At 38.4% G+C, this 14,800-nt stretch overlaps 1 protein-coding gene across 1 annotated transcript; it reads right to left on the reverse strand.

Annotated features, from left to right (window-relative positions):
• Positions 1-286: 286 nt before the first annotated feature.
• On the reverse strand, positions 287-13,412 carry phb2b (prohibitin 2b). The gene is made up of 10 exons (XM_036520991.1): positions 13,347-13,412; positions 12,165-12,294; positions 11,383-11,467; positions 10,180-10,259; positions 9,289-9,473; positions 8,775-8,904; positions 5,364-5,467; positions 4,032-4,109; positions 2,620-2,696; positions 287-906 (listed from the first exon to the last, which is right to left on the reverse strand). Exons 1-10 carry the CDS (start codon positions 13,365-13,367, stop codon positions 885-887), a joined length of 912 nt encoding a protein of 303 aa, XP_036376884.1. The 5' UTR covers positions 13,368-13,412; the 3' UTR covers positions 287-884.
• Between the last annotated feature and the right edge of the window lie 1,388 nt (positions 13,413-14,800).

Below are 14,800 nucleotides of genomic sequence, written 5' to 3' on the forward strand. Positions count from 1 at the left end.
TTCCAGCTGTCAGGTCTTCTTGAAACTACTGAGCATAGCTTCTGCGTAAAATAAATAAATTCATAAAGCAATAAAACATGACTGCTGTATAAACAACGGGCTGAGAGAACGATCAATAAAAATGATCAAAGAACTCTTTATAGATAAACAAGTTTGAGGGGGAAAGAAAGCAAGTTTTTCAGGATTCTGATGCTACCCGAACCCCTTTGAAGAAAATCACCTTGAACACACACGCACAGACTCACACGAAAGACCTTGAACTGGAAAAAAATGTTTTATTGTTCTGTCCTTTTGAAGCCACGTTTCAAACATCAGAGCTTAAAGCTGGCCTGAAAAGTGTTCAGCAAAGTGTTTACTTCCCTCTTCACAGAGTGTGGATGGAGATGATCTTTTATCTTTTGGATGACCACAGTCCCCTTCAGTTGTATAAAAACAGCACCTGCTGCTGTGAACGCATGTCAGTCTGCTGAACAGTAATACAATCAACATTACAAAAAAAAACATGTCTGGACAGATATGCAAGCTGCATAGAGAATCCCGAGGTGATTTGCAGTAACTAAATGAGACTTCAAAGTCCAGACTGCAGGTTTAAATTAAATCATAAACAAAAATATCTTGGTTTCCACAGTCTTCAAACATCTGGTAAATCTTCCTGTCCTGATACAGCAACAAAAGCCAGTCCCAGACACATTACTACATTTCCTTCATACATTGACTCAACTAGCTTATGGGAAACAAATCAGACGATTATGGCCAAAGCTCTGAGAGTTGGTAGAATGCCTTTTAATACAACCAGAAACTGGCACAAAAAGAAAAGACAGTTGTTTGCAGTTGATAGCTTTATAGGTCTCAGACATGTGGAATGCAAGCTCTTTCTGAAAAGGTTACTTCTTCCCCAGTGATAAACTGAAATGAAAGAAAAGAATTTAAAACAGATTTATTCACCATTTATACAGCAACAGAAGCCTGCAATGTAACAAACAGCATATTTATACACGTGTTAATAAAATAAGTGCAACTTGCAGATAGGTTCCAGTGACCCAGAACACTGTAACTGTTGAGGCACAGGTCAGAGACAGTGTGCCCTTCAACACTTCTTTGTAATCCAAGATTTTGGCTTTTGTGCTTGACACTAAAAATATCTGATGTCAGCATGCTCTGAAGAGTGACCCAGCTTGCTTTTTAAAACTGATTCTGAATCAAACATGTGGTCCATCAACAGCTCAGTTCAGACAGAATTACACCTGAAACGCTTCATTACTTGGTGTCTTCAGTCCCTGAACGTATTTTAAGTGTAGTGAAAAGGAATGGCAACATTACAAGGTGGTAAACGCTTTACTGTCCCAACTTTTTTTGAAATATGTTGCAAGAATCAAAATTGAAACAAGTGTTTATTTTGAAAAAACAATAAAATTCATGAGGTAAAACATCAAATAATGTGCTGTTGCTGTGCTCAATGTAATACAGGTCAAAGATAATTTACAAATCACTGTTTTCAGTTTTATTTTTAATTTAACATACCGTGCCAACTTTTTCTGATTTGGGGTTGTAATTAATGACTTAAGTTACTAAATAATGAGAGATAACAAAAACCACCATATCCCTGAGGAACACAGATTCCCTACCCGTGATGTTTAAGAAACACGAGACCTTCTGAATGTTGCCAACAGTGACTTTTCTGTCCATTTAGAATTTAGTGTGGACTGTCCGAGCAGTGTTTCACTATTTCTCATTGTCAACCACTTACTTGATTCAAAATCAATTGTTTCGACAATATAAGCTTGTTGAAAGCACAAATCAGATTGACTGGTGTTTTCATGACCAAGAACTAGTGGTCAGTGTCACAAAATGTAATCATGTGCTGAACAGTACACTGTCTTCACTTTACTTATGACAGTGGATTACTGGAACCAATCCCAACATGAGTGAAAAGCTAAGGACTACTAGGCAGGCAGGCAACGAATCATAAGCTTAGTTTTTTTTTGCTTGTTTTTGGTGCAGTGCTTTTTTAAGGCCAGGCATCAATGAAGAAAAGAATGATTCTTCTTCAGGGACAGGTAATGCACAAAGGACTTTTTTGACACAATGGGTGTTCACACATTCACTGAATGTAATTAAAACACACAACTGTTCAAAGGCAATGCAGCATAAAGATGATGTAGTTTTATACAACTGGCTATAAGGCCAATGTCCTTCGCAGCAGTAAAACAAGAAGAGAATGGTTTCAGTCAACTGCAAAGAGCTTTTTAACAGCAGAGTAATGAAGCACATGCGCTGTCACACCCTGTTTACCAGGCGAAGTGGTGCCCGACACAGACCACACCAGCTGACACCAGCATACTATAAAAATGAGCTCTGAAACTGTCAGCCATTACTACTATTACTGAAGTCAAAGTTCTCTTCAAGCCGAAAATAGCAGCAAAACCAATTATGTTACAGCTTCCTGAGGACTTTATTTCCAGAGGAAAGCCTTCAGGATTTCAGTGAAATTAGTGTTTTCCCAGGAAACCTTAAATTAATTGTCATGAATCATTTGCAGCCCTGTGTCCTTGTCCTGACATGCGAAAGGAAGAGGCCAGACTAAATGGCATGAACTTTAAAAATGGAACAGAAACCTACTTGTTAAATGAGTCGTCCTGGAGGTTCAAGACTAGACTGTCTGCACTCAGGTACACCTTATTCTGTGATGCAGCCACCTGGAACATACACACACAAACACATACTCACAACAAAAACACCATTTACAACAGACATGAAGCTAGAGCTGCTGTTCCAAGCCTGCTTGGACAGAAGTGGAGAAAAAAGTGATCCAAAACTAACTCAAATATGCCAAGTCAAATATTTCTCCAGAACAGGTTGAATTTCAATGCATATTAGTTTTCTGTCTTACATTTGGCTTCATACCCAAGAGACAGAAAACAGACATGTCAATAATACCATTCTCATATAGCAGGTGGAGGTTTGTAAAATGACTCTCTGTGAGTCTCTAGTATGTGTGACAGTGCAAACTGTCAACTGCCTGCCTTTGCTGTCATCTTTGCTTTGTTTTCAAACATTGTTGAAGTAACCTTCAGTGACAAGCAAACTATTTTTGGAGGGAAAAAAAAAACACAAAACTTAGGTTCTGTCAACAGATTTACGCAAAATTAAAGGTCCATTTTCAGCAGACCAAAATGACACAGTAGATAAAATGTGGCCGAAAGGAAAGCATAAGTATGGTGTAAAACGGGATGAGGTCTGAACAATGACACACATAGCCTAAGGCGGTGAAGCAGACAGGAACTAAAGCAATTAATGAAAGTCATTTCAATTCAATCAAATTTGATGCAGGCAGATGAATTGTCTCAAGCCGATCCCTGGTTTCAGCTCCAGCAAAAAGTCAGTGACCAAATGTGCCATTTTGCTTTCATTCCAATAGAATTACACCCACACTTTGAATCGACCACTTCTAAAAGGCTTGGCACACACACAAGAATTACCAATCATCTCCAAGAGACATCATTGATCACCTTCTATCACCTGGTTTCCTGCCCAAAAATCAAAATGACCCATGAAAAGTGCTTAGATGCAATTAGTCCAAGCCATGGTAGAAATGAAGGTCACCCAGGATACTCCTTATTGCTCAGGAAACTGACACTTTTCTCGAAGATGTGTGGCAGAGCGTCTTTCATCCATACCTTAAATGGACCTTTAATTCAATTACTCAATGTATGCACAGGCAGTAACCTGATCTGCAATTTGCTCCACTACTGAACTGCTGACTATCGGTTTTGCTGCGTGGTTGCATTAAACTAAATGGTGAAGAGGATTACAGAAAGAGCTTGAAAAACTGAAAAGGCTGCTTAATGACATTCAGGTTAACCTCTTTAAAGTAAAAACAATACATCAACAACAAAAACGTAACAAATATAGAACCCTTCAAGTCACTGTTAATGTCTTCTCCATGACTGAGCAAAAATAGCAACATTTATTGGCACTACCCTGCAATGAAAGGCAAAACTGAAATACAGTGCCGTGGACTTTAGACGTACCGTCTTAGCGATGTTCTGAGCTGCTCTGATTCGCCGGAGCTTCAGGTACCCTGGGTTCTTTGTCACTGCCTCTCCCAGCTACCAAGCAGAAAGGAGAAAACATTTACTTTCATCTGCAGCATTTAACCTTATATTGATTTTGTACACAACACTGCATTTCTTTAATAAAGGTAAACTTCAAAATCAGTAATTGAATTGCATAGTTTAAGAATATGTACAGTTATGTACAGATTCAATCCTGCATGCTGGAAAATGGAGATCCGGTGTTGTCTGTTTCACAGATGCAGTGAATTGTGAAAAGCCCTGCCATAATTTTTTCCTTAAGTCCCTCTCTGCAGCAGTTGTAGACCTGATTCCTACCTCTGCATCAATCTGGATTTAAAACTTGTGTGCTTCTATTGCTTTAACTTCTAAAGATACATGTTTGTAAATACATTAACATGGTAACAAAGATAATTGCTACCTTACACAGCTTTTGAACATGGAATGTCATGTTTTACTTTATACTATGGACAGCTATTAGCCAACTTTCACTTACAAAGAGTTAATATATACAGAACATTCAATAAACAGCATATTGTAAAAACTGGAAAATGAAAACTGAGAGGTAATAATGGTTGTCAAATACTGACAAAAATGTATCATGACTCACGCTGGAGAATTGGTGATTAATTCAGAACATTAAGATGAATATTTACAGATTTCAAGATAAGTATTTTGAAAACCTATCCAGAGTAGGATTCAGCATATCTGCAGAATGCAGAACTGATGATCACAGAGGGTTCGGTATGCAGAATTCCAGGTCAAGCCTTTCACATCTGGGGAAGCACTATCTCAGAGGACAACTACAGTTGAGAACACAATTCTCCATGATCCAGTGTCACAGGGACTGAGGGACCATCCACACAGTTACAAACCAATAAGTCACAATGATGTTTGCATGTTTCACCAATTCAGTGCCTGTTTTTCAGGCCATAGCACATACACAGGATTGGATCAGCACAAAGACTCCCGGGTATATTGTGGTTCGTGAACTTTTGACAGCATTGTGTTGTAGTAACACTAGGGTGTATTCCAGGATACTTTTTACGCAGTCTTGTAATTAACAAGACCTACAAAAGCTTTAAAAGAGCACAGGCCACTTTTCCTTTGTTTAACTCAATTTATGTACTCAATCAATGAACGTGGACATTTGGGTATTTTCCATTTCACTTCAAATGAGCTGACCCATGTGGACTTCATGTATTTACCCCGGTATCACAAAACTGTGAAGATGACTAGCAGCCACTTTCAATCAGATTCATTCTCCTTATTTTCCTAGCATGGATTTACCATTTTGGCAGCCTGGGCCTCTCCTTCAGCTTGAATGATCTTCTGTTTCTGATCTTGCTTGGCCTTTTCCACATAAAACTGGGCTCTCTGAGCTTCCTGCTGGGCTGTGGACACAGAGAGACTGAATCAAGAACCAATGCAAAAACACACACACACACACACACACACACACACACACACACACACACACACACACACACACACAAACAGGGGTGGCGTTATTTGCATGTCAAGCCACAGAACTTGTGAAAGCTCCAACCTTATGTACCCATTGTTCAACTATTAAAAGTTTTATCCTCTTAGAATAAAGTGCACAATCACTGTGCTGATCTGCCTAACATCTGACTCTCTGAGGTATTAAAATATTACAAAATCATTACTGTGCTCATTTAAATGCAGTTGTGCAACTGAGTTTTGTTCAACTAAAACCTTTTTTGCTGAAACCTCCTTTTAAAAGATGACCAGCTAATTACACAGCTATAAAAATTCTGTACCAAGCATAGGAGTTCTTGTTCAATTGAAAACATGTTCAAGTTTTAAATAAATTACCCAAGCTTACAAGAAGCATAGAAGTAAAGTGTAACGTAGTGGTTAAGGAGCAGGACTCATAACCTAAAGGTTGCTGGTTCAATTATCTGCTAGGGCACTGCTGCTGTACCCTTGGACAAGGTACTTAACCCACAATTGCTTCAGTAAATATCCAGCCGTATAAATGGTTAACATTATAAAAAAAATAAAAATAAAATTGTAACCGATGTAAGTGGCTCTGGATAAGAGTGTCTGCTAAATGCCAATAATGTAATGTAATGTAAACGAAACTTAACCCTGATCAGCATAGCCTCTGTTATGATAAAATACCCAATAGTGAGAGAAATTTAACAACAAAGCATACAACAAAATGTAATTGTGGCTGTGGTATTAACAACATAACAACTCATCATCATTTTAGTTCTGTTATGATGAAATCATTTTGATTCATTAAATTTTTACACAGCCATGAATTGGCCCATCACTTTTAAACTAACTGCTTTAGCCATTGCATGACTGAGCAAATCAGTACCACTTGGACAAGTGGTCTGATATGGACATGTACCTTTTGATTCTCGTCATTATGTAGAAATAAAGAAAATATATTGAGATATAGTCCGTGAAATGACAGTCATCATCTTGTAGAGTATGTTAAAATCTGTTCTAAAATCTCTGCCCCTTTTAATCTCATATACACTGTATTACAGAGGAGGAAAATACTGCCTCCTCATTAAATTCTGATAAAACTGACACAATCACATGCAAACACATCTGTACCGAAATGCAACTATATGAAATTATTTTGTAAATGGAAACTCCTTGCCAAAATACAAAAATCTAATTTATTGTGTAAAAATCTAATTGTGTAAGATAAATCTGTTTATTCTAGAAGAGAATATGCATGTTAACCACACACATTATTGCTTTAAACAATGTAACCGACTTAACAGGGTCTCAATATTTCCCAAAGGTGTTGACACAAGAGAGGCCAAAGAACATAATTTTAACCATGTTTACCTGTGCACTGAAATGTTAAGTAAATTTAATTAATTAAAATAGATTTCTCAACTACCATACTGCACGACTATTACAGTATTGGTAATTCACTATAAGTCCAAAGTTTTCTAGTTACTTAGTGTGCTTAATCACAATTTTCTCAACGACTGTACAGCATCTTTCAAAATTATAACTCTTCTCAACATATCAAGCCAGAGGAACAATTAAATACACAGTATATACAATGCTGCTGAGTACTAACTGCAAAAATAATACTACTGCCTTTGAGAACAACATGCTGGCCATTCTGTTTGTAACTTAAAAAGGCAGAAGATTCAAAGGACAAAACTAATAAGTAGCTACCCAAATACTGTTGTATTTTTGTAACTGAACATTTCAATTTTCTAAAGTCAACTGATATAAATGGATAAGCATGCAAGTGCACATTCAAGTGTAATGAGTCTTAACTTCAAATAATTTTGAAGTGGCTGTGCCTGAGGAGCTACTGTGTGTAAGGACCTTACATTTCAGAGAGAGAAGGTCATTTTTGAATGGGCTGACTGCAATAAATAAGTTAAAACCTATTCAACTTAACAAAGCTTTAGCAAAGCATCAGAAAGGAAGGGAAGTTTTGACAGTTTCTGAATATTTAGGTGCCGTAACATTAGATAGTGAGTTAAAATATAGGGGTGCCAACTTTCAAGCATTCACAGCACCACAAATTTTGTGGAACCCTTTCTCATGGTCTCCAAGTGCAAGTGTCATGGTGAATGTCTATGCTAACAACATTCAACTTTTCCTGTCTTTTCTGCCATCGGACACAAAGGTCTCTGTGCGCATCTCAGCTTGCCTGGAGGACATTTCAGAGTAGATGGCGGACCACCGCCTAAAGCTTAACTTGGCTAAGACCGAGATACTTTACATCCCATCCCATCCTCCCTGTCACAAGACCCCTCTCGCAACCCTTTTCACAAACAGCATTACTACTGTCAAAGGACTTGGCGTGACACTTGATAGCCAACTGTCCTTCTCTCAGGTTGCAGCGGTGAGTCAGGCCTGCAGAGTATTTTTGTACAACATCCAAAGGATCCATCCCTACCTCACTATGTATTCTATGCAGCTCCTAGTTCAGGCCCTGGTCCTCTCACACCTGGACTACTGTCTTTGCTTGTCTTCCTGTCTGTGCCATCAAACCCCTGCAACTACTCCAGAGTGCAACTGCACAACTTGTCTACAACCTCCAGTCAAATCAGACCCCTCCTCATCTCACTTCACTGTCTTCCAGTTATCGCTCGCACCAATTTGAAAACCTTGGTGCTGGCATACAGGACAGTGAGTGGGACCACACCAACAATCAGTCTTCAGACCATATGTACCGCCCAGATCACTACACTCTACAGCCATGGGGCAACTGGGGGACTGTCCCATCCCAACAGGGTCACTCTTCCCAGTCCCTAGTCCCTCAGTGGTAGGATGAACTCCCCATGGGGGTCAGGACAGCAGAAGTGTTGTTAGCCTGGTCTGACACTGTCGCTCATTCAACTTGAATGGATATATATTTCTGTTCTTTTGTGCTGGAAGTCACTCTGGATAAGACTCTCTGCTAAATGAGTGTAATGTAATGAATGTGGGAGAGTGGGCAACCCTGAAAAAATCAATTTGTATTCATAATGATTACATCATAGAATTGTGTAGTATACTCATTTCAAACTTAAAAAAAAAAAAAAAACAGTTCAGCCAGGTTGGCAACTAATCCACTACTAGTTCTGAGCAATGCATTCAGGAAAAGCAGGTGAGCTGAGTAATGGGGCACAATACAGAGGTGAAAGTAGGCACTACGGTGGCAGTGCCTTTTGCGAGTGTGGGGCTCGGGAGGAGGTCACCCACCGACTTGCTTGGCCTCTACAGCTGCTGTGTACTCCCTGCTGAAACTCAGCTCTGTGATGGCCACATCATCCAGGATGATGTTGAAGTCCTTGGCTCTCTCAAAGAGCTCCCGACGAATAAGCAATGACACCTGTAGACATTGACGGAGAAAGGGACAGAGCTTCTGCAGACAGAGCCATTTCAGCAGAAAAGGACATTGTCTTAAACTGAAGATCTTCCACTGTACATTTAAAGGTCTGTCTTTCAAAAGTAAAGTTAGAAGTAAAAACATTTTTGCTTCAGACAAAAGAGATGCAGGTACTGCTTCAGGTACCAAGGGCGCCAGCCTTGTTAAGGCCACGGATGCTGCATGTTGTCATGATCGATTTTACATAAAATGAAGTTTCAATTCACTATGCATCTTAAATAAAATAATGATAATGACTCCTTGAGCAGCAGCTCTATGTTTGACTTAAGCATGACCAAAGCCTCTTGTGAGCTCATGCAGAGGTAGCCCTCGAGACATGGGCTTTACCTGGGCTCTCTGTGTGATGAGCTGCGAGGCGTTGAACTTGGCTACCACACTTTTCAGGACCTCGTTTACGATGGAAGGCAGCACGCGTTCGTCGTAGTCCTTGCCCAGCTGCTGGTACAAGGCTGGCAGGTTGGAGGCCACAGGCCTGGACAGTACACGCAGAGCGATGTTCACCATCTGAAGATCTACACAGGACAGCCAAAAATAAGCAATAAGCATGAGTACACACATTTATAGGTCTTAAAGGGGGGGGGGGGCACTGGTAAAACATAGCTCATCTAACATTTTCATTTCCCAACCCCAATTGTGACCCAAAAATTAAAATAGACTAATTTCAGTTCAAAATGTGTGCTTACCAGTTTTGTTAATCTACATTTTAAATTCAAGTGGCACACTGGTGAATCCTGCCGGCCAACAGAATTTGATGTGGTTTGCAGCAAAACTAGAATTTTGAAAATACAATGCCACCACCAGTGGACAGAATGCAAAAATAAAAACAAACGAATATTCACTAATAAAATAAAACAGAATGAGTTCTTGTGCAAGTCAACAAGGTTTGTGTTAATTTTGCATTCCATATTGATTTTTATTTCCATTTTTTATGTGCAGCATTGTCCAAATATATAATAAAGTAATTTGCCCTTTAAACAAAAAAAAAAAAAACCTTGTTGGAGTCATACTTCATGAAACAGGTAGTAATATTATAAAGCTGAAGACTGTCTTAAACAGCATAATTATATGACTGCTGTGACATAATTATATGACTACTATTTTTAAATTTTGGGTTCATAGACATGGAGAGAACTAATCATTTCAGGTGAGGTCATCACCACCCCTGAAATGTCCACATAATAATACAAAATGGCAAATATTTTAACTTTTTTTTTTTACCTTTGCTTCCAGTGAGGGAGGAGATCTTCCTGGGCTTTGCTCTTATGTCATAAATGATGGGATACTGGAACCATGGTATCCTAAAAGAAAAAAAAAAAACAGAACACAACACTGTGTTAGCTGATGTTACGTATTTCCTGGGTGGGAAATTACATTGCTTCTGCCAGACATAATGTGCATAAACACTCGGTCAAACTCTGCAAGACATGTAAAGGCAGCACCTTTAGTCAGGTGTTCTGGTACAATAGAAATTAGTTTATGCTCATATGTATTAAAGGCTTCAAGATACCAAATGTTTAGAATAATGTATCACTACTGACAACGAATCCGGTCCAGATGGACAAATTCAGATTAAGATTATTGTTCCCTGTGACAAGGATAGAGTATAATGGCAAACGTGGCATAAGATATGACTGTGTTAAGAACCCTATACCTATTTTATTCAAAAGGCAAGCTGTATCCATAACTACAATTCCTGATTCTTTGTTTTTTTGTTTTTTTTGCTCAACATTTTTTCAGGGCTTTTTTTTAATGTTGAATTTGGCTTCATATTATCATTGGACAAAAACAGTGTATTTTTAAATATCAACAGTGTGTATTTAAGTCTGAATTTTACACCCTTTATATGAAAGCTATATATGGGTTTTTGGTGACAACCTAGTATACTGTCAGCCAAAAAAGCTTTTAAAATGCTTCTGTCTTAACAAAATAAGTTTTGGGAACTTGACAAAAAAATTCAGTTCTCTGTAAAAATTAATTATTTAAGGTGGACATAACAGTGTTGAGCTCCAGTATAAAAAAAAGCACAAAAACGGCTTTGCATTGTCATGTAGCCTCATTGATAAACAACCCAAATAAGGGAAGTACCCTCATCTGAAGTGATGGTCTTTTCTGTCGTATTTTGACGTCGGCTCTTTTGGAAATCTCATTTCTCAAATCAGCAGTCTATGCGTTTAATGCCAGTCCTAAATCTTTTCCCAAAATAATGGAATACAAACCATGTGATGTATCTAACAGGACATATCCTGGCTGTTTTCACTGGTTTAATTAGTTTGCTTCTCCAGAGTCAATGCAAATATAGCATTGATAGCATGCATCAGGAGCCTATAACAACTGCCAGCCAATAATACTGACCAAACTGTGAGGTTTTGCCAAAAGGGACATAAAAAATTCATTTTCAGAAGGTCTTATGTGAGGACATACCTGAAGTGTAATCCTTCAGAAAGAACGGTGTCCATCTGCATCCCTCCAATTCTGTTGAAGATAATTGCCCGCTGCCCTCCTTCCACTGGGAACAGACCACTAACAACCATCACTACTGGAGAACAGGGCTAATGGGGAGCAGGTCAGCAGAGGTCTACCATCAGACCATAGGCTGACCATTGATGCTTTTCCAAGTGTTTGGGTAACTGATATTCACTGGCTCGAAAAATCAAGTAACCCCATTTTACATAAAAAAAAATACAGAGAACAACCTGTGAGATATGGGATTGTTGTGCATCTAATTTGCACTATGGTCACCACTGCTGTACTTCTCTCCTTATAAAACTAAATTAAAAATAGGATGTACTTGGGTTAACCTGTGTAACTCTTTGCTTCTTATCTTCCAATGAGGATTTTGTGCCCAAAGCAGTAGCTTGTACATTTAGACAATGTGTTTGTAGATATGACTGTGCAACAACAGCTGCACTTACATTTAGTACTCTGAGTATTTGCTTCACATTACTGCACCATTCATTGTTTACTTGTTCTCTGATGTATGGTCTTTCATGTTGCACTCTAAATCCCTAAAAAGAGGAAGAAACTGTTCCTACTTTCCTGAACTTTAAAGGAAAGGTTATTTCTCTCCACAGTTCTGTTCTAGAGCTCAGATCACAGGAACAGCCCTCACATGGCTGGAGAGTAAATGGCATTAACACATCTGAACAGTGGATGAAAATAAAGGCAGAACAAAACAAGCAACTCCTAGTACATTCTCCTAGTACCTGTATACGTAGCCTCTTTGACTCCATAGGCTAGTGCACCTGCCCCAATGAGCAATTTGACTCCAAGGCCAGCTCCCCTGGAACCTGAGGACATCCTGCTGGCGATATCCCTCAGCTGCTGCAGGAATCTCTGAGAGAGGGAAAGGGGGTTTTACCATTCCTCATTACACATATATGAAGTGTTATAGAGTGGGTTACAGAGTGGACTTTTCCTTTTTGCATGCATTACTAACACTAATTTATCTCTAGATTCAGTATAGGGATGTAATATCACATAATTACACTCACTACCCTTTAATGATTTACAGAAAGACAGATTACTACATCAACCAGATTAGTACATTTTTAACGGAGGTAAACTTCTTTTGGGTGACGGTAAATTCTACTATGAACTTCAGGTGGACCAATGTGAGGCGAGTACTCCATCTTGTGGACGTACTGGCTATTGACATATGAGATAGTAGTAGCCATCTCGAACTTTCTGCTTGTTTTCACTAACACTGGCTTTGTAAACGATGGCAACTTATAAACGACACAATAGGTCTTAGCTACAACACATTCAAAAATCAAACACACCATTTAATTCTGTTTGGAACGATTAGCTAGTCAGCAAGCTGACAGCATGTTGTCAATAAACGTGGCTAATACTAGCTGGCTAGCTGCTTCTTGAGCTGCTCCTGGTAACTACCTAGCTAGCCAGATAAGTATACGTTCAGAACCGATTACCTACCAAACTGAAGATACAAATCTATAATAGTTGTAGTTACTAGCTTTCGTTCAATACGCGTATATCTAAAATTACAGAATGACAGCTAGCTGGCAATTGAGCATGGCCTGACCCAGCCAGCTTGCCAGCTAGGTAACTCAAAAGCATAATCTTGCGAATGAAATAGTCAACAGTCTGATGCTGTCTCTCTCTCTCCTGCGTAAAATGCAACACAGATATTACAAAAACGTAACAACGGCACTGGACCTGACGTAAACAGATAGCTACTAGCTAGCAGGTCAGTGCAGATTTGACAAAATGTCAAACAGACCCCCTCTATCAAATTATAAAACACAAGCCAATATTTCCGAACTTCTGTAAATACAGACAAATGAGACACATTCAAATTTCTATTTGCTAATAAACCTGAATTATTATGGGACATTTTTCATTTATACAGCAATTCGAATACTTACACTGGGCTCTTTATTCGCCATGCCGCTTCTTGCAGTCTTGGAGATCCAAGGTCGTAAAGGACTTCCTTTTCCCGGTGAAAGGCTTTCTGGGACTTGTAGTTTACACCCAATTGAAGTACTGTAACTGTAATCTGTCTAAACTTCTTTTTCCCTTCCCTTTTTCCCTTTTCATAAAGTGACTAATATTGAGAGATTTAAAGAAAAAATTCGTTGTTGCCATGTCACACCCATTGAAAAGAGACCAATGCAATTAAAATAACTTGCGGTTTAAACAACTAGTTCCTTAGTGGACAGCAATATGATGATGTTTTTATTCTGAAAAGGTTGCTTTAATATGTCTAGCTTTTGATTAACGAGAGTATTTCCACTACATTTATATTTATATTTATATATATAAACCCTGTCAGAAAATGGTAAACCATTTATTGAAAATACAAGGTTATAAAAATCCCAGTACAAACTGGTAAAATAGATTATCTAGATCTATAGGAGAATATCCACTGTGTGCAAAGAGGAAAGGAATAGGCCTCTACACTGGGCCAACTAAATAGATCATTAGCACTAATGTACTGATTTGAAAATATGAACACTCTTGCATCAACACGTACATCAGGTAGTCCAGATTTAATTGAAATACATAAACATTTGCAGAGCAGTGCTTTTGTTAGAGGCCAATAACATGAAGGGCATGGATTAGATATCACACCTTAATTTCTGCAAGATTGTTTGTTCTAAAAATGGCTGGCAGAATAATTTTCAAAAACACCTGGTCAACTCTGACTTTGTTGACATATTTGCATAAAACTATAACTACAGGTTCCCCCTCTTAGTTTGGGGAAAATATATTATATTATTATATTATACATAATGGAAGCAGAAGACTTTACATGCTACTGACAAAATCTTCAATGGCAGGTTGTAAGAACTACTATAAGTTGACAACAGAAATCAAAGGGTGATGGCAATTCAGAACTTTGATTGGAATTTTACATAAGTAATTTGTAATTTGTAAAGTAATTTGTTTTACAATGAAGAATTTCCGGTACCATAGATGTACTTACCAAACCCTTTCTCCCACTTCTTTTTCACTGATATTTTTTTTCATGGAACTGGGCAGTGTGAGGAAATGCTTCAATTGTTTTTCAGAAAGGGATGAAATAACATAAATGCAGTGGTTTAAAGGACAGAAGGAATATCTAACCCTGTTCCAACCAAATCTCAGCAGATGTAAAATCATTCATGAGCTACAAAGTTATAATTTCTAAGTAAAATAATTCCTTACCTTTAGACAAACTGCCCACTAGTAAGGGAAGAATAGGAATAAAATTCACAAATGTCAATATTTCCCTGCATAAAAGAGTAATCAGTAAACCCAGGCACACGTTTGTGCAGGAAAGGATTAAAAATTAATTGAAAAATAAACATTGCCTCAATGAGTTGGTTTTGATGGCTAT

Source organism: Megalops cyprinoides, chromosome 2 (genome assembly GCF_013368585.1).
Source record: "Megalops cyprinoides isolate fMegCyp1 chromosome 2, fMegCyp1.pri, whole genome shotgun sequence".
NCBI classification, from domain to species: Eukaryota; Metazoa; Chordata; class Actinopteri; order Elopiformes; family Megalopidae; genus Megalops; species Megalops cyprinoides.

What these genes read in the sequence shown, in the direction of transcription:
- phb2b (XM_036520991.1), bottom strand. Translation starts at nt 13,367, where the DNA reads ATGGCGAATAAAGAGCCCAGT. An exon ending in TGTAGAGGCCAAGCAAGTCG is followed by an intron (nt 5,468 to 8,774) that starts GTGGGTGACCTC and finishes CTGTGTCCACAG; the next exon opens with CCCAGCAGGAAGCTCAGAGA. An exon ending in AGGCCCAGGCTGCCAAAATG is followed by an intron (nt 4,110 to 5,363) that starts GTAAATCCATGC and finishes TCTGCTTGGTAG; the next exon opens with CTGGGAGAGGCAGTGACAAA.